General features: G+C 41.5%; 1 protein-coding gene and 1 pseudogene across 1 annotated transcript in view; both read left to right on the top strand.

Moving 5' to 3' along the window:
* Window positions 1-19,328, top strand: part of LOC105870698 (LEO1 component of Paf1/RNA polymerase II complex) — a 37,121-nt gene extending 17,793 nt beyond the window's left edge. Inside the window, exons 6-12 of the mRNA XM_012763461.3 lie at window positions 484-568; window positions 4,078-4,172; window positions 4,838-4,972; window positions 6,108-6,243; window positions 8,144-8,330; window positions 10,313-10,410; window positions 19,091-19,328. Coding sequence (XP_012618915.1) covers window positions 484-568; window positions 4,078-4,172; window positions 4,838-4,972; window positions 6,108-6,243; window positions 8,144-8,330; window positions 10,313-10,410; window positions 19,091-19,195 — 841 coding nt within the window. The 3' untranslated portion in view covers window positions 19,196-19,328. The remainder of the gene's footprint in view (window positions 1-483; window positions 569-4,077; window positions 4,173-4,837; window positions 4,973-6,107; window positions 6,244-8,143; window positions 8,331-10,312; window positions 10,411-19,090) is intronic.
* Window positions 18,958-19,057, top strand: LOC142871665 (uncharacterized; annotated as a pseudogene).
* Window positions 19,329-19,703: the final 375 nt, after the last annotated feature.

The raw sequence follows: 19,703 nt of genomic DNA, 5'->3' as shown, positions 1-19,703 counted from the left end.
GCTGAAATTGAGAGTGATGAAATTTGCTAGAGAAATGCAAATATCCACTGTAGCTGCCATTGTTGATCTATTAATAGAAAAGCTAATGGTTTTAGATAATTAAACAGTGTTGATGAGTATTATTTATGAAGTTTACTGAAGATTTTGTATAATTAAATTTTTTTTTCCCCAAGTGAATTGATGTGGAAAGCTAGAACATATATAGATTCTTTGGAAGAGTTATACAACAAGAATAAAGAATATTTTGAATATATACCTTTGCTTGTACTTTATTTCAAGCAATATGTATTAATGCCAAATTTTAAGGAGGTACAGTAGTTTGAATACTTCCTTGAAGTTAAGCATGAAGATATTTGACCATTAGGATTTAAAAAATTATATTATGATTTTTTGATACAGTGTTAAGTATTGATAAAGATATTACATAGCAATAATATTCTTTATAAAATATGATTAATAGTTTATTTTGAAAATAATTTGTAGACCTTTTGATCCTCAATATTATGAAGATGAATTTGAAGATGAGGAAATGCTGGATGAAGAAGGTAGAACCAGGTTAAAATTGAAGGTATATTTGAAAATGATTTTTTGTTTCCTATTATATCAACAAATAATTGTCTTTGTCTTTGAGAATATTAAAACTTTTTTTGTATTTTTTTAATTGATGTATCATAGTTATACATATTGCCTTTACAGAATTTTTTTTTTTTTTTAAAGATACAGGGTCTCGCTCTGTTGCCCACCTTAAAGAGTGCAGTGGCATGATCACAGCTCACTGCAACCTTAGACTCCTGGGCTCAAGTGAACCTCCTGTCTCAGCTTCCCGAGTAGCTGGGACTATAAGCACATGCCACCATATCCGGCTAATTTTTTAAATTTTTTGTAGAGATGGGGTCTCACTGTGTTGCCCAGGCTGGTCTTGAACTCTTGGACTCTAGTGATCCTCCTGCCTTGACTTCCTAAAGTGCTGGGATCATAGGCATGGGCCATTGCGCCTGGCCTCAGAATATTTTTAAGGAAGAAAACATATAGCTTTTTCTCTATAAAGGTGTCACTTTTCTCACTGTTATATTTTTCTAATGCTTTTTAAAAATTGATAGCTACTTCCTTCCAAATAAGTACTACTGTGGTTAGGTCTTTGGAAATACCATCATATATACTGTAAGTTTTTAGCAATTTCCTGAAGAGGAAATTCTTTAGGCCCTTTAATCTGTAGATAAACAAGTCATATACAAAAGGAGACTTTATTATTATACCAGCACCTAACACTTCGTTATATGACTCTCTTCTTTGTGTTCTTTCAGTTGCTCTTGTTGACAATTAGGAGAGAATCCCATTAGTGCTGCTCTTTGATATCTTATATTGTTTGGTTACTTCTATCTAGGGAAGGTCTCTGAAGTTCTTTTAAATAAAAAGGATGTAGGTTAAGTAGATATTTTAAAGCTAAATTGTACCAAAAACAAGAAGTAGTTAGTTAAACCCATTATACTAAAACTGGAGTTATGCATTTTAAATTCCTAAATCCAAAGGATTTCCTGTAAATTCTTTATTTTCCAGTGGATATTGTACATAGTATTAGAATTTGAGATGGGGTCTCACTCTGTCACCCTGGCTGGGGTGCAGTGGCGCAGTTATAGCTCTCATTGTAGCCTCGATCTCCGGGGCACAGGTGATCATCCTGCCTTAGCCTCTGCAGGAGCTGGGACTACAAGTATGCACCACTATGCCTGGCCAATTTTCTTTTTAGAAATGGGGTGTTGCTGTGTTGCCTGGACTTGTTTTAAACTCCAGGCCTCCAGTGATCTTCCTGCCTTGGCCTCCCACATAGTGGGGATTAGAGACATGAGCCACTGTGCCTGGCATCTGCTGTCTTTTAAAGCCTTGGTATGTGAGAGAAAATAACCTGGACCCTTCATTTATTGAGTGATGTTTAAGACTAGGCTGACCACTCTTAAAGAGGCAGTTGGTGGTATAGGTAATTTTTTTTTTTTGGAGATACAGTCTTGCTCTGTTGCCCTGGGTAGAGTGCAGTGGAGTCAATGTAGCTCATTGCAACCTCCAACTCCTAGGCGAAAGCCATCCTCCTGCTTCAGCCTCCTGAGTAGCTGGGACTCTAAGCATGTACCACGACGCCCAGCTAATTTTTCTATTTTTAGCAGAGATGGGGTCTCACTCTTGCTCAGGCTGGTCTTAAACTCCTTTTTTTTTGAGACAGAATCTCACTCTGTTGCCCGGGCTAGAGTGCCAAGGTGTCAGCTTAGCTCACAGCAACCTCAAACTCCTGAGCTCAAGCAATCTTTCTGCCTCAGCCTCCCGAGTAGCTGGGACTACAGGCGAGACTACAGGCACGCACCACCATGCCTGGCTAATTTTTTATATATATTTTTAGTTGGCCAATTAATTTCTTTCTATTTTTAGTAGAGGTGGGGTCTCACTTTTGCTCAGGCTGGTTTTGAACTCCCGATCTTGAGCGATCCACCCGCCTTGGCCTCCCAGAGTGCTAGGGTTACAGGCGTGAGCCACCGTGCCCGGCCTGGTCTTGAACTCCTAAACTCAAGCAATCCTTCTGCCTTGGCTTTCCAGACTGCTAGGATTACAGACGTGAGCCACCTTGCTCAGCCTAATTATTTAATTGACAAGAAACCAGATATAGCTTATGTACCTCTATGAGATCCTCTTATCTTTAGAAATACTTAAATGTGTCCTTCATCCTATTAGGGTAAGACCTAGCAGTGTATCCTATTGTAGCATTATTATTACTCGAATCACCTTGTATAATAGAAAGCATTTTTCAAAATGGCTTCTCAGTTAATAATGGCCCATACGAGTTTGTGTCTTTATATGTGGCCTGCCTATTTTGTATGAGAAGGAGGGCAGGCTTATTGACAGATTGTTGTGTTTTAATTCCTTATGAAGGAAAATTTCAAACATACACAAATACATTAAAAACGGTGCAAAGAACTCCCATGTGCCCATGACTCACTTCAACAGTTGTCAGGTTGAACAATCTTGTTTCATCTATATTCCCCACTCCACATTGCTGAGACTATTAATATTTTGAAACAAATCTCAGATATGACATCATATTTAATTCATGAGTATTATTGAATTTATTCAATCAGCTGACTTTATGGTTGTTTATTTAGTGAGGAACGGGGAAGAAATGGAAAAGAACCATCAGGACCCAGTTGCGAAGACATTCACAGCTAACAGAGTGGAGAGCCAGAAAATCTAAGTGGGCGAGGGAACAGCTATTGTTAGGGTCTATGGTGGGGGAATCAGCATAGGGAAGTATGGTCTTAGCCTTTTCAGTTTTCAAAACGTTGGTTTCTCTTTGCTACCGGCTTCATTCTCATTTTTTTTATCCTTGTGGGTGTGTCCTTTTAAAATTCTTTATTGTCATTTTATTGAGTTTCCAGGATGCAGCAGTGATAAGCTGCATGTGTTTAGTGTGCCATTTTTTCCCCTGAAAGTCCCACTGACTTTAATTATAATAACAATGGTTTTCACTTTCCAAATCTGTCTGGTGTTTGCCTGCCATGTAGATAAGATAAAGTTAGGCTCTAAACCTATTCAAACCTGGAGTTTTCATTTTCATAGGGCACTTCTTTATCTTTACTCATATATGAGGAGCTTCCCTAGCTCCCTCAGCCAGTTGGTGGGCTTTTTGGTCCCACTTTTATAGGGTTTTTAGTTCTGTGAAAGAACCTGATTTATATAGGGGTGTCAATTCTAAATTGCCACTTCATATGGGCTCAAGCTTTATCTCCTGTCCCATGTAGGTATTACTGTGTCTTACCACGTCTTGGTGCTACTGCAGATTTAGCATCTCCTCAAATACTCTGGCTCTAAGCTTTCTATATGCTTCTGAATTTAGGAGTTCAGAAATCCACTTCAGTGTATTTTTTCCTATTTTAAATTATCCAGCATCTCTAGATGATTAAAAGGGTTTCAGTATTGTCTGTTTTTCTGTCACTACTTGTTGTGTATGCTTATTCTATGGTTATGTGTCTCCAGAGGAGAAAACAAGCATAGAGTCAGTTAAATTATAATTCTCTAATTTGTGTTTTAAAACAGGTAGAAAATACTATACGATGGAGGATACGTCGGGATGAAGAAGGAAATGAAATTAAGGAAAGCAATGCTCGGATAGTCAAGTGGTCAGATGGAAGGTGAGCACAAAATGCCTGAAGAGTATTGAAATACCCAGAATGGACTATAAAGGGTCAAGTTTTGGAATAGGACCTTATTTGGGGGGCCTTTTATTAAAGAATTTCCATTTATTTTATTTTTAGAAACAGAATCTCTCTGGGTCACCCAAGCTCAGCTAGGGGTCGTAGCTCACTGCCTCAAACTACTAGGCTCATACGGTCATTCCATCTTAGCCTCCCAAGTTCCTGGGACTATAGGCATGAACCACCATGCCTGGCTAGAATTTCCGTTGCTTTCATACCTGAGATTACATAGAAAATCTGAGAGAATCAAATGAGTGGAGGTCATACAGGCTGGTGGGAAATGTTAAAAGTAGGCCAAAAATGTGATCCTCTTCTTTGGCTACAGCACATTAGATTGGAAAAGTTAGGAATAACCCTTCCCCCCATTACACACTGCTTACAAGTTGACATTTTAGAAAAATTGTCTTTCACTGGGAACATCACAGCATGTGTTACTTCTATGTGTTACTTCTAGTCAGTTTTCTCACTGCGACTTTCTTGTTTTATTTCTTTTTGGATTCTATGTAAAGAGAGAAAGCAGCAGTTGAACCACATTTTAATGAAATAAAATAGTAGGGTAAAAGCTTTATGACTATAACATATGAAGTGTTTCTTGTTTCCAGCATGTCCTTGCATTTAGGCAATGAAGTTTTTGATGTGTACAAAGCCCCGCTGCAGGGTGACCACAATCATCTTTTTATAAGACAAGGTACTGGTCTACAGGGACAAGCCGTCTTTAAAACAAAACTCACCTTCAGGTAACTATTCTTATCAGGGTACTATTTGTTATGATAAAATAGCAAAACATAGATGTTTCTATAAGGCCTGACCCCTTATTGATGTAACCCCATAGTATAATTCGCCAAGGACCAAGATCTGGTTCTCAGATCTGAAAGTTCAAAGGCTATTTTGTAAAAGTTGCTGTTTCTTGGGGAACCAGGTCACACTAACCAGACTTACAAGAAGCTATTATGTAAACCAGAATGTCAATTTATTAATTCTAGTGATTATTATAACTGTGAGAATCCTAAACTACTTGTGCCTGCTAGTCAGTGTGTCCTTTCTTTTTAGTAAAATTGATCTGGGAGACTAATTGATAACTAGAGGTGGTTGTGCATGCAGTCAGAGGAAAGGCAGTGAGTTGGTGGATGTGAAGACTAGGGGTCATTGCCCTAGGGTGCTGTGTCCAATACCACTGCAGGGATGTGTCCCCCGAGCAGACTGGAATACTCAGGTCACCTGGCAAGTACATCTCCCTTCTCTAGACTGTGCAGGTACTACATACACTATGTTCATGTCTTTCTTTTTTTGATTCTAAGCAGACCATCCTCCTTGGGTAACGCTTATCTTTGGAGGGAGCACAATGTTGGGATGATCTAGCTTTTTAAGAATTGTAAAGGTCGAAGTATAGGCTTTGGAGTCAGCTAGACCTGTATTTGACTTTCATTTCCACTCGTGTGACCTTGTGCAACTTTCTCAACCTCTCTTTGCCTCAGTTTCCTGATCTATAAAATGTAATAATTATCTCATAGGGTAGTTGTGATAGCTAAGTCAAATTACATGTAAAACACAAAGCATAGTGCCTGGCATATAGAATTCATTTAATTCTGCTTGAGCCTATTCATTTATTGCTGTAGAAGATGATGATCATGCTGCACAAGCCTTTTTTACTCTAGCCTTCTGTTTTTCACTTTTTCATGAGATAAGGGTGTCTCAGTGAGCCATAGAATAAAGAAGCTCACAATCCACCCCCTAGTGTATTCAGTTGCATGTCCCTGCCTGTTTTTTCTAGTGGATAGGAAATGATCACTGACCTCATTTTCATGATGTGGATATGACTGGGTCACAAATGTATTTGGTAAACAGTGAGATTTTTTGTTTATTTCCTGGCAGACCTCACTCTACAGACAGTGCCACACACAGAAAGATGACTCTGTCACTTGCAGATAGATGTTCTAAGACACAGAAGATTAGAATCTTACCAATGGCTGGCCGTGATCCTGAATGCCAACGCACAGAAATGATTAAGGTATGCTTGCTAAGCTCTATCCTGGGATTCTTTGGTATCTTAAGAACAGCATTTCCCAAAACGTTTGTTCATTATCTCTTATTGGCCCACCTGCTCCCCTTGCAGCTAACAGAATAGGGAGCCGGATTCATTTCCTAAGCATTTGCCAAACAATGGATGACATGTTGATGGTCATCAAACAGATACAGGGCTCAGGTTCTCTCCCACCAGGTCCTGAGCATTCAGCAACAAACTGGTGATTGAAAGAACAGCTTTCCCATATTTCAAAGATCATTAAATCATCTGTGTCTGGTTTAGAATCCATGTCAAAAGTCAGTAGAAATGCTGGAGAGTGTCTAAAATAGAGAGTAGTGCATCAGGAGTTTGACTTAGAGAGTACCTAGAGCAAAAGCTGGCGAAGAGTAAGAGTAGGTTGTGGGCTTTTCAAGGTCAATTTACAACATTCTACCAGGTAGATTTTCAAATTTGATACAATTGTCAGTTAGGCACAGATTTAATTCAGGGACATTGTACTTAAATGATGGAGTGTGTGCTTGTGTTGGCCATTGGCCTCTGGTGCAGTGCTTTATTTGAGAAGCCGAATGCGATGGCACGGGCATCGCAGGTCTCCTTTCCATCAATCCCTACTCAATCTTGGCCACTGCCCAGCCTGCCCCATGTGGTCACATTCCTTAGTGCATCAGGGCGTGGTGAGGCTAAGACAGTCCAGTTGCCTGAGGGCCTTTTTTACTAATCTCATTGTCAGGCTCTGCTGAAGTTTTGGCCCTGAGCCCCTGCTTTTTTCTGCATACTGTATTTTGTTCATGGAGGCAGGTTAACTAAACCAGGTCCAGTAGTAGTACCTGACCCAGTGGTGTGCAGGGGTATTGGCTTTAGAGCCTGGCTTCTTGCTCCATCTCCCTACCTTTTCTGTGCATGCCAGGGGAGCTGGAGGAAGCTGCAGAGTCCAGTCTCTGTACTATTGGAAGAACCCTCTGGACCAGGATGAGAGTACCTGCCATGTCCTCCTCCGTATCCCCAGCTTCCATGGAAATGCAAAGAGTCAGCTAGTTTGTTCTTAGTCCCTGCACCACTGACAATGACTTTTTTTTTTTAATTTTTATTTTATTTTAGCGTATTATGGGGGTACAAGTGTTAAGGTTACTTATATTGCCCATGCGCCCCCTCCCCCGACAATAACTTTTACTCTAGCCTCAGTATGGCCACATGCTATTTAATGAAACAATATTTTATGTGAAATTTTAGCAACAGAATTGGAGTTGTATATGATAATATAGAGCAGTCGAATGAAGATGACCTTCAAAGAAATGCCTGTATGTCCCTGGCCACCCCTCCCCTCCCCCCACCAAATCTTGTGTGAACATCAAGGTGCAGAATGGCAGCAGGCAGCTGCAAGGAAATGAAGGCTGTCACTTTTGCTTCTGGGACCCTTCCTATGCTGTCATCAGGAGCTGCTGGGAGCTCTCTGTGTCAAGAGGCTGAGACCAGAATATCCGAGAGCCATGGGAGTTTGTTGGAACCTGGGCAGGTCAGGTGTCTGGCTCAGGCATGAACAGAAACAGCCTCTGCTGCCCCAGGGAGTCAATTCAGGTGTCCACTGGGCATGGATGGGGTTTCTGAGGCCAGCTGCTTCGCTCTGGGCTCTGAGTAGTGGCACAGAGGATGTGCAGCTGCTCCTCAGGCACTGCACATGCCTGTGCCAGTTCTGATCAGACTAGTGTGAGGGACCTCTTCTGCCTTTCACCTTTGTGTGTATGGTTACAGGTGTAAGTGGACACAAAGGATAGCTGTCGTGTTGTCCTGGACTGGGCATAACATGTTCTTTATAGTAAAAGTGGGTTCAAGTGAGCATGAAAGTAGTTCTTTTTTTAGGTTGAATAATTTATTCGTTTCTTTACAGAAAGAAGAAGAACGTTTGAGGGCTTCTATTCGTAGGGAATCCCAGCAGCGCCGAATGAGAGAGAAACAGCACCAGCGGGGGCTAAGTGCCAGCTACCTAGAACCTGACCGATACGATGAGGAGGAGGAGGGCGAGGAGTCCATCAGCTTGGCTGCCATTAAAAACCGATACAAAGGGGGCATTCGAGGTGAGTCTGGTGAAGAAATTACATCATTTCAGGGTTCTGGACCTTATCTTTGCCTCAGACATAATGTGAATGACTGAATGACAAGTCACTGGACATTTTATTTTTAAAGAACCAATGTTAATGAGTGATCCATTTTGAGGCCTAGTTCTTTCAGATGAGCTTGAAAGGTCGTAACTGTTGTCATTCCCACTTTTAGTTTCACCCCTTGAGCTTCTGCTTTCTGATTTGAAGGTTTGCCACTTATATTGGAACTTTTCTTAAGTTTTATTGCTAATTAGGAATTAAGAAATTAAATTATTCACAGAATACATGATGTTTCTTTCATTCTTTCTCCTCTGCTTTTGTCTAAGTTCTCCTTGGCATATTCTTTCATTTCACAAGTATCAGTGATTTATAATGGTTAACATTTTTTCTGTACAGACTGAATCCCAGGCAAACACCCAACACGTGATATGCATCCTATTTGATCCTCATAACAACATTATGACCTAGTTGCTATTATTTCCGTATCCTTATTGAGGAAATGGAGAGTTTGAGAGGTTGAGTAACTTGCCCAAAGACATGTAGTGGTAAGTGACCATTTCTTGAACCAAGGTCATCTGACTTCCAAGTTGTGTATCTCAGCCGTGACACTACATCCACCGGGTTCTCACCCAGAGCTTTCCCCACAGCCAGTAGCAAGAGGATGTGCTGAAAAGCAAACTAGAAGATGGGCTGGCCTCCTGACCTGCCTGCTCTAAGCTCAGCCCTGCCACTTTTTAGTTGTGTGACTTTTGAAAAGTTACAAAACCTCCCTCAACTTCTGTTACCTCATGGGAAAAAAACCAACCTACTAATAATAGTACATACTACATAAAGTTGTTTTGAAGATTGTTATAATCTAGAGCCTGGCATGTAACAAATACTAAATAAATGCTACTCCTAACCTGTTGTTATACCACTTGTAACCTTTGGGCAAGAGACTTCCCATCTCTAAATATCACGTGCCTTATCTGTAAAATGAGGCTCCCATACTCCCTTGTTTTGCTTGGATAGAGCTTTAGGAATCACTGTAGAAGGTAAGGTATACCCAGGTTGACCACGTATCCTGGTTTTGTCCCTGTTGAGCGACAAAACTCAACCTGACCATTTGATGAAACTCTCTCCTTTTCTTGCAGTGACTGCATTTGGTCTGGCGACCTGTTACACCTTACCTACCTTACCTATTTATTTTAAAACTGTAGCACAGGGACCTTTTCTTTTTTCTTGATGCTAAGTTCCCGCAGAAAAAGATCCGTTGTAGAAATAAACCACACAACAATGAAATAAAAACAAAACAAAAAGGACGCTTTTAGGGAGAGAGGTATATAGTTTTCAGTTCACCAGAGATTAAAAATCTGACACATGAATTCAGTAATGCTCACTCTGTCCAGAAGTCACATAGGCAGGGAGTGGGGAGGAGAGGCCTTTGGGCTCTGAGGGGAAGGATCTGGAGTCGGCTGCTGCTAAGCCATCCAGGGGCTCACCAGGGCTTGGGCAGCAGAGCAGCTTGGTGCTCCCCTGTATGTCCCTTTGAAAGGTCCACCTGGCAACAAATGGTCTTTGCAAGACCAGGAAACCACCTTCTTGCCTTTATCTACAAAGCTTGCTTTGAAGTTAACTTACCTGATGAAAGAATGACTCAGGCTTTAACAGTTAACTTTGGAAGAGTAGGGTATCAATCTCTTTAGTCACTTTGCACACAAACCTTTTTGAATTTTTTTTTTTTTTGGGGAAACTTTAAGCACAAGACTTTTTGGTCTTTTTAAAATAGGTCAGATTTTTATATCTTAAGAGAGTAAGTCTGCTTTATCTAAATTTTATATTTATGTTTAAATTAAAAAAATTAAAATGATTTGGTTCCTCTGGGAAAAAATATACAGAGGGAACTAAAGGTATTTATCAGAAGAAAAATCCAAGAATGTCTTTGAAAGTCACTCATAATCTAATTCCTTTGATTTCAGAGGAACGAGCCAGAATCTATTCTTCAGACAGTGACGAGGGATCAGACGAAGATAAGGCTCAAAGATTACTCAAAGCAAAGAAGCTCACCAGTGACGAGGTGAGACCAGATGTATTCAATCATGGGGGTTTACTCTGGACTCAGGAGCCAACCCCTGGGAATGAAGAGGAGCTCACAGAACAGGAGTACAGATAGATGTCTCCACATGTCAGTGAAATTCAGTGAGATAAATGCAGTCACAAGACTAGGAGTAGCCCAGAGGAGGGTCTGATACCTGTGCTCCAGTGAGTCTTGGAAAGCTGCCCAGAGGAGGAGACCTCTGCTGCGTGTTGAACAATGAGCAGGATTTTGTAGGGCCAACTGTCTCTGGTAGGTCCTGCCAGGTAGATGGGAAGGCCTGTGAGAGAAAGTGCAGCCCCGAGATGTCAAGGCTTGTATACATCTACTGAACAGATCATTCATTGTGGGAAATTGGAGAGTATATCTGTGATCTACCACACTGAACGATTTTTTTCATACTCGGTATTTTTTTTTAATTATGGAAATAAATCATTCTTTTTATTTAGATGAAATAGTATTTGGAATAGTATTGAGTAATTAAATATGTTGAAACAAATTTCCATTTATTATTGAAATAATAAATTATTTCAAAGTAATTTTAAAATATTTTAACTTATATTTTTAACAGTATCCTTTTCTCAAATTATGAGTATAGACACTGAGAAATTTTAAGTTTTAATTATACCGATGAAATACTGTATATTGTTGACTCCAGAATATTCATTCTTTTTTTTTTTTTTTGAGACAGAGTCTCACTCTGTTGTCTGGGCTAGAGTGCCGTGGCATCAGCCAAGCTCACAGCAACCTCAAACTCCTGGCTTCAAGTGATCATTCTGCTTCAGCCTCCTGAGTTGCTAGGCTCGGCTAATTTTTTCTATATATTTTTAGTTGGCCAATTAATTTCTTTCTATTTTTAGTAGAGACAGGGTCTCGGTCTTGCTCAGGCTGGTTTCGAGCTCCTGACTTCCAGCGATCCTCCTGCCTCAGCCTCCCAGGGTGCTAGGATTATAGGCATGAGCCACCCTGCCTAGCCTGTAATTTTCTTTAATAGCTGCTTTTTAGATCTTTTTTTACAATTGGTGTTCTTGAATTTTACGATGATGTCTATTTTATATTTCTTTTCATTTGTTCTGGCTGGGACTTTTTGAACTTCCTGAACCTATGGATTGGTATCTTTGAACAGTTCTGAAAATTTCTCAGCCATCACTTCTTCAGATACTACTTCTGCACCATTCTTCCTCTTCTTTCTGAAACTCTGATTAGATACACATTATTCCTTCTCACTTTACCTTGACTTTTAAACTGTTTCTTATTTTCATGTCTTAATTCACTGCTTCTTTCTTTAGCTGTGTCTAATATGTTATTAATCTCTGTTTTTTAACTTTCTTTTATCTTTGATCTCTAGAGGGGTTTTTTTTTTTGAGACAGAGTCTCACTTTGTTGCCCAGGCTAGAGTAAGTGCTGTGGTGTCAGCCTAGCTCACAGCAACCTCAAAGTCCTGGGCTTAAGCAATCCTTCTGCCTCAGCCTCCTGAGTAGCTGGGACTACAGGCATGCGCCACTATGCCCAGCTAATTATTTTTTTCTTTATATATATTAGTTGACCAATTAATTTCTTTCTATTTATAGTAGAGACAGGGTCTCGCTCTTGCTCAGGCTGGTTTTGAACTCCTGACCTCAAGCAATCCACCCGCCTCGGCCTCCCAGAGTGCTAGGATTACAGGCGTGAGCCAGCATGCCCAGGCTCTAGAGCTTTAATGTCTGTTTTGAATTGATCATTTCAGAACTCCTACTGCTTAGTCATATTTTCAGTTTCTCCTTTTATGTGTTCAAGTATTTTAAACCTACATAGATTATCTTTATGTATAATAATTCCAATGTCTGAGGTCCTTACATGTCTGATTTTATTGCTTTAGTCTCTCAGACTGTTATGACAAAGTACCATAGACTGGGTTGCTTATAAACAACAGAAATTTGTTTCTCAGTTATGGAGGCTGGAAAGTCCAAGATCAAGGTACTAGCATATTTGGTGTCTGGTTAGTTCCTGTTTCCTGGTTGATAGATGGCACCTTCTTGCTGTGTCCTCACACAGCGGAAGGGATAAAGTGGGTCTTTTGGGCCACTTTCATAAAGGCACTAATGCCATTAATGAGGGCACTACCCTCATGACTTAATCACCTCCCCCAAAACCCCACCTCCCATCACAGGGTGTGGGGGGGTGGTTAGGATTTCAACTTAGAAATTATGGAACACAAGCATTCAGACCATTGCACTGCATATTATTTCTGTTAGCTCTGTCTCATGGTGCCTTATGTTTCTATGTGTTCTGTGATTAGATGATTGATTTACTGAGCTCAGATCAATCGGAATTTTTGACACCTAGATTGATGGCTTCCTCCAAAGATGAGTTATATATGATTCTGCCAAGTGCCTGGGTCATTGGCCACCTAGGACAACCTTGAACTATATTCTCTGAGTAAGGTCATTTTGATTACCTGGGAAATATGAATGTTGACTGGTAGTTATGAATTCTCCTAGAAAATTTTATGGGTTTTTTTTTTTTTGAGACAGAGTCTCACTCTGTTGCCTGGCTAGAGTGCCATAGTGTCAGCCTAGCTTACAACAACCTCAAACTTCTGGGCTCAGGCGATCCTTCTGCCTCAGCCTCCCGAGTAGCTGGGACTACAGGCATGTGCCACCATGCCCAGCTAAATTTTTCTATATATTTTTAGTTGACCAATTAATTTCTTTCTATTTCTAGTAGAGGCAGGGTCTCACTCTTGCTCAGGCTGGTTTTGAACTCCTGACCTTGAGCGATCCTCCCACGTCAGCCTCCCAGAGTGCTAGGATTACAGGTGTGAGCCACCATGCCTGGTCTATGTTTGTTTTTAATCCCTTGGCAGTTAGTTCCAATGTTTGAGATTGGAAATTATCCGCACAGTCATTTAGAACAGAGGCCGACACATTAAATTCTACTGACCTAATCTGGCCTGCTGCCTGTATTTTTAAAATAAAGTTTTATCAGAACTCACTCATGCTTAATCATTTATGTATTATCTATGACTGTTTTCTTGCTACAGTGGCAGAGTTCAATAGTTGCAATAGAAACCAAGTGCCTCCCCAAATCTAAGATATTTAGTATCTGGCCATTTATGTTAAAAAGTTTACTGAGGGCCGGGCGCGGTGGCTCACGCCTGTAATCCTAGCTCTCTGGGAGGCCGAGGCGGGTGGATTGCTCGAGGTCAGGAGTTCGAAACCAGCCTGAGCAAGAGCGAGACCCCGTCTCTACTATAAAAATAGAAAGAAATTAATTGGCCAACTAATATATACAAAAAATTAGCCGGGCATGGTGGCAAATGCCTGTAGTCCCAGCTACTTGGGAGGCTGAGGCAGGAGGATTGCTTGAGCCAGGAGTTTGAGGTTGCTGTGAGCTAGGCTGACGCCACGGCACTCACTCTAGCCTGGGCAACAAAGCAGGACTCTGTCTCAAAAAAAAAAAAAAAAAGTTTACTGAATCCAAGGCCGGGCGCGGTGGCTCATGCCTGTAATCCTAGCACTCTGGGAGGCCGAGGCGGGCGGATTGCTCGAGGTCAGGAGTTCGAAACCAGCCTGAGCGAGACCCCGTCTCTACTAAAAATAGAAAGAAATTAATTGACCAACTAAAAGTATATATACAAAAAATTAGCTGGGCATGGTGGTGCATGCCTGTAGTCCCAGCTACTCGGGAGGCTGAGGCAGGAGGATCACTTGAGCAAACAGGAGGAGTTTGAGGTTGCTGTGAGCTAGGCTGACGCCACGGCACTCACTCTAGCCTGGGAAACAAAAGTGAGACTTTGTCTCAAAAAAAAAAAAAAAAAAAAAAAAATTTACTGAATCCTGCCTCAGAGAAATGGGGCTGGGCTTATTTTTGGTTTATTGTTATACTAAAAAAGTAGTCCTTCGGAGTCGGCTATTAATCTGTTCAACTTGACCTTTGTCTCCCTGTCTTCTGCACTCTGCAAGCCATAAAAACCAAAGTTCATGTTTACATGGTTTGGTAATTGTCTTCAAGGAGGAAGCCTGCTTCAGTGCTCTACTTATGTCTCTGGGTTCTTAGTTTCACTTAATTTTTGGCCTCTCACTATACCTTATTTTCTTGCTATCACATTGATTAGTTTATATTTAATCCATCATTGTTAGTTATTTTCAGAAGAAGGATTGTTCAAAGTATTCTGCCATATTGCAGGAAATGTATGTTATGCTTCTGTTATCCAGGATTTTCAAGTATTTTGATCATTTTGGGCTTCCATGAGCTCTTCTTGTATGAAGCAGAATCCCATTCTTAGGTTATTGTTAATCACAACATTTAATATTTCTCAATCATTCTTGGAAGTGGCATGCTATGAAAGATAACTAGACAAAATTTGTTACATTATTCTGCAACATATTTGTTTTAAATTAGATGAGGTAACATCTTAACGATGCATTTACAGAGTGTTAGACTGTTGGCAAATGGGAGTCTTCATGTAAGCAGATGCTGTTTATTTTTTGGCAAGCAGAAGCTGTGAATGAAAATTGAGAAGTGCCATGGGACTTCTGTAGATTCCAAGTATTCTCAGAAATGAAAAAAATTTTTGTTTTAAAATGTGATCCATCAGATGACTTTCTTCTAGGCTGAGCAGTTGCAAACCTGTAACTGCCTGACTTAAAAATGCCTCTTGGGAATGGCCTCCTAGCTAGCTCTCTGTAATAGGAACTTCCCCACCCAAATACTCTCTCTTAGGTTTTCCCGCACCCTCCCCTCTCCTTCTCTGACAACAGAGAGTTTACTTCTGCCTGGACCTCCCAACTCCTGCCACCACCTCTTCATGCTACCCCAATTTTAGTCCTGGTCCTGTGGGTTACAGTGGAAGAGAGAAAGAAATGGAACTTTCCTGCTCTAGGTCCGCCTCTGAGATACAGGGGAGTTTTCAGACCCAAAATTCCACTCCAGAAAACCACCATTATCACCAGAGCATGCCTTGATGTGGGGTCAAGGGTGTGTCTAGATTAGAATGAACTGAATCTGAATGAACTGAATTTTGCTGCTACCCTTTCCCACTAGTGTGGCCCTGGGCAAGTCTTCCCACTTTTCTGAGTCTGTTTCCTCATCTTCTAACCAAAAGTACAGCACATGTCCCTGAGGCCTCACCAGAAGAAGGAGGACAAGTGATTTGAGGAGAAGGAAAGTAGTTTACTCATTTGCTGGCACACGAGGAGGTTAGCAGACTCCTGTCTTAAAGTACCAATGTCCTGCCTTTGAGCAGGAATACAGAACTTTTAAAGGGGAGGTTTGTAACTTTAGGCTATTGCTGTTCAGCTATAGTTGATGGTTCTGGTTCATCCCATCTTTGACTGGACCTTCTCTGTGACTTTGCCAGGACAGTTCCCTTGAGCCATCTCCTCAGCCATCTCCAAAGAACAAAGGACACTCCCCTGCCCCTTCTGACTGCTGACTTTGGGCAGGGATGCAGTTTTTTTTTTTTTTTTGAGACAGAGTCTCACTCTGTTGCCCAGGCTAGAGTGTCATGGCGTCAGCCTAGCTCACAGCAACCTCAAACTCCTGGGCTCAAGCAATCCTTCTGCCTCAGCCTCCCGAGTAGCTGGGACTACAGGCATGTGCCAACATTCCCGGCTAATTTTATATATATATGTATATATATATATATGTGTGTGTGTGTATATATATATATATTTTTTTTTTTTAGTTGGCCAATTAATTTCTTTCTGTTTTTCAGTAGAGACAGGGGTCTCACTCTTGCTCAGGCTGGTTTCGAACTTCTCACCTGGAGTGATCTTCCCACCTCGGCCTCCCAGAGTGCTAGGATTACAGGCGTGAGCCACGCGCATGGCCTAGGGATGCAGGTTTTAATTCCCAAAAGGAGTGGGGCAGATTTTAGAGCAACTGAAACATTTTTACCCTTTTTCAGGCCATTCCCCATTACACGCTGATCAATGGGGTTTTATGCTTGCTGTCTTGTAGAGTATAGCAAATAACAGATAGGAAAGTGGGTGATGCAGTGGCAGTAGTAGTGGCAGGGGTAACGCAGTAGTAGCTGAACAGGAAATGCTACTTTCCCTTCTCCAACAAAATCTAAATTACTACAAAGGAAGAAATGTAAAGGAGAACTTTTTGTCCTCCCTCATTTTTGTAAGCGGTAAAACTTCAGGAGACCTAGATTACTTCAAAGATAGAAGAAAAATACGTTAGGAGATGATGGTGCTCTGTTCTTCTGGGATCTGAGAAAAGGGAAAGACCCAAGTTGAAAGAAACAGGTGGAGACAATGGAAGGAAAGGCGGCAAGGCCAGTGCCCAGCTTTCTTAGACAGGAGAGGTTCCCTGCTGAGAAGCGTTGGTTACAGTGCGGTGCCCAGTGGCCGCCTCTGTGTCTCTCCTTCCTCCACCAGCTCTCCCTCTGGAACCTCCCTCCTCCCCTGGGCCACCCTGCCTTATCTTCATAGCTCGTGCACTGCCTGTGTCTGTATCTACAGCCACCTGCATTCGTAACCAGGGTAGCAAGCTTTCTTTTAGCCGCAATAAGACTATTTTGGCATTTGCTGCATTTACATATGACACAGGGATCTATTCCAGTTACCTTTAATAAGGCGGCATCCATGTGTGTAATTTCATAGAATGAGATCACCCTGAAGGACTCCTCACCTATGCCCTGGGAGTCCGAGGAGCGCCACGCCTTTGCAGTGTTTTACTGCGCTTGTGTGTAGCTGCCAGGGACGTCAGTCAGTCCTGGCAGGATTCCACAGCTGCTCATCCCAGACAGTGGATTTGGACCGGTGCTGATAAGACTAATTCGAGAGAGCCCTGGCCACCTCCTGGCTGTGGCGGGGCCTGTCCAGGGGCCTTTAGGACAGGCTATACCACCTTGTAGAAGCATCAGGCTAGTTCTCCTTTTAACCACTCTAATTTAATCTCTTTAAAGAATTTTCAAGCTGAAGAGAGCAAACTCTCTAAGGCTTACTTTGGGAGGTTACCAGAAAGCAGTGCTGGCATGTAGAGTTTAAGATAAAATTGTTCAGTTGAAAATAAAAGATAAGCAGCATGATTGAATGTACTCTTTGCCTTTGCCAATGTGGGATTGAGAGAGAAGAATTTGGGTTTGCTCCAGACTAGGAAGTAGGAAGAAAGGAGCATTTGGTTGTTTTGGGTTTTTGTTTTTCTTTTTTGAGACAGAGTCTTGCTCTGTTGCCTGGGCTAGAGTACCATGGCGTCAGCCTAGCTCACAGCAACCTCAAACTCCTGGGCTCAAGCAGTCCTTCTGCTTTAGCCTTCTCAGTAGCTGGGACTACAGGCAATGTACCACCATGGCCGGCTAATTTTTTTTATATATTTTTAGTTGTCTAGCTAATTTCTTTCTGTTTTTAGTAGAGATGGGGTCTCGCTCTGGCTGAGGCTGGTCTCAAACTCCTGACCTTGAGCAATCCTCCTGCCTCAGCCTCCCAGAGTGCTAGGATTATAGGCATGTGCCAGCATCTTGTGGGGAGGGTCTATCTTTCAGTATTGCTGTTTGGGTGACTTTTCTGCTGCTGCCACAAAGTAAGTGGAATAGGACTTCTCTAAATCCCTTAGTGTGGGTTCGCTTTCCCCCTTGAATTCTCCCATGGCACTGCAGGTCTCTGGGTGTACATTTGGGATAATAAGGCAGGAAACAAGTGTGACATGCTATCTTGTCCCTCAGAGGGCCAGCCCTGGGGACCACCAGGTACAAGTGGGCATGCCATGTTGCTCTACATCTGGAAGCATCCTGTGGTCACAGCGCAGGATCCTGGCCTTCCCCAACTTCAGCCTTTAACCCGTGAGGAGGCTGGTGAATGGGATTCTGGAGTGTCACGTTCAGTGTCAGTTCATTTAAATCTGTGATTGATATTTTTTAGATGTTGATACGTTCAAATAACTTCCTTGAATTGTTTGTTTCTATTAGAATAAACAGAGGTTAACTTGTGTGTGGAAGACCTTTTAATTTCTTCAAATACGTTCTTAAAAACCTTTATGATGTGAGTTTTTAGTACACCTAAAACAAGAAATTGTTATAAAAATATTGAGTTCTTAAAAGTCTGCATTTTAGATAATGAAAAGTGGTGAAATGCTGAGGAGCCAGAGGAAAAAGTTTGAGTAATAACCCGATCCTGGTAAAATCATTCCAACAGGCCAAACTTCCCTGGGAGGGCCCTGGCCCTTATTCCTAGGCCAAACACTCTTTCCAGCGCCTGCCCGCCCTGCTCCGTGTACAGCGGTTCCCCGTGAGAGATGAGCTCACACTTGCTAATCCCTACGATTTCCCTCACAATCTGGGGGGGCCTGGCGTTGGGTTTCATAGTTAGTTTGTGATGAACTTTGCAAAGCTGTTGTTTTAGACTGCCTCTATTCCCTGTAGATTTGAAAACTGGACGTGACTTTGACCGCTGGTTTTATTCACCTGGCGAGTGTGCTTATGCAAACAGTTACTTTATTTTGAGTTTTTAGAGGATCATTCAACTCAGAGTTATTTGTGATAAACTATCCTAGGAATTTTCTTTATTGACTTTTAGAGTTTTAAAAATTTTGTCTGTTTACATGCTTCGGCAGCATGCATACTAAAATTGGAAGAATACAGAGATTAGCGTGGCCCCTGTGCAAGGATGACATGAAAATTCGTGAAGCATTCCATATGAAAAAATATATGTAATGACAAATTTTATCTGTTTAGGAAGGTGAGCCTTCTGGAAAGAGAAAAGCAGAAGATGATGAGAAAACAAATAAAAGGCATAAGAAGTATGTGATCAGTGATGAAGAGGAGGAAGATGATGATTGAAGTATGAAATGTGAAAACATTTTATATATTTTATTGTACAGTTATAAATATGTAAACATGAGTTATTTTGATTGAAATTAATTGATTTGCTTTTGTGTAATTTTAATTGTAATAAAAAAAATTTAAAAGCCAAGTCTCTGTGTGTTCAAGAAGTGGTTTTTCAAAAGCAAGTTGATTTTTTTTTAATATTTTATAGAGATGGGTTCTGTATTGCCCAGGCTGGTCTTGAACTCCTGGCCTGTGGAGATTCTCCTGCCTAGGCCTCCCAAAGTGCTGGGATTATAAGCGTGAGCCTATGTGCCTCATATCCAGTTGATTTTGCTAACACCTTACACAGAGTCTTAGGTTTTCTTGAGTTCCTGCTGCTCTGCCCTACCCCACTTCCTCCCACAAAGAAGCCTCTGGCCAGGGCCAGGATTCTCACAGTTCTAGAAACTTGAGAAATCAAGGTGTTGGCAGGGCCATGCTCCCTCTGAAGGCTCTTGGAAGGTATCCTTCCTTGCCTCTT

The sequence above is a fragment of the Microcebus murinus genome, chromosome 6, assembly GCF_040939455.1.
Source record: "Microcebus murinus isolate Inina chromosome 6, M.murinus_Inina_mat1.0, whole genome shotgun sequence".
NCBI classification, from domain to species: domain Eukaryota; kingdom Metazoa; phylum Chordata; class Mammalia; order Primates; family Cheirogaleidae; genus Microcebus; species Microcebus murinus.
Note: the sequence above shows the minus strand (reverse complement) of the source record. Positions and strands in the feature narration are given on the sequence as shown.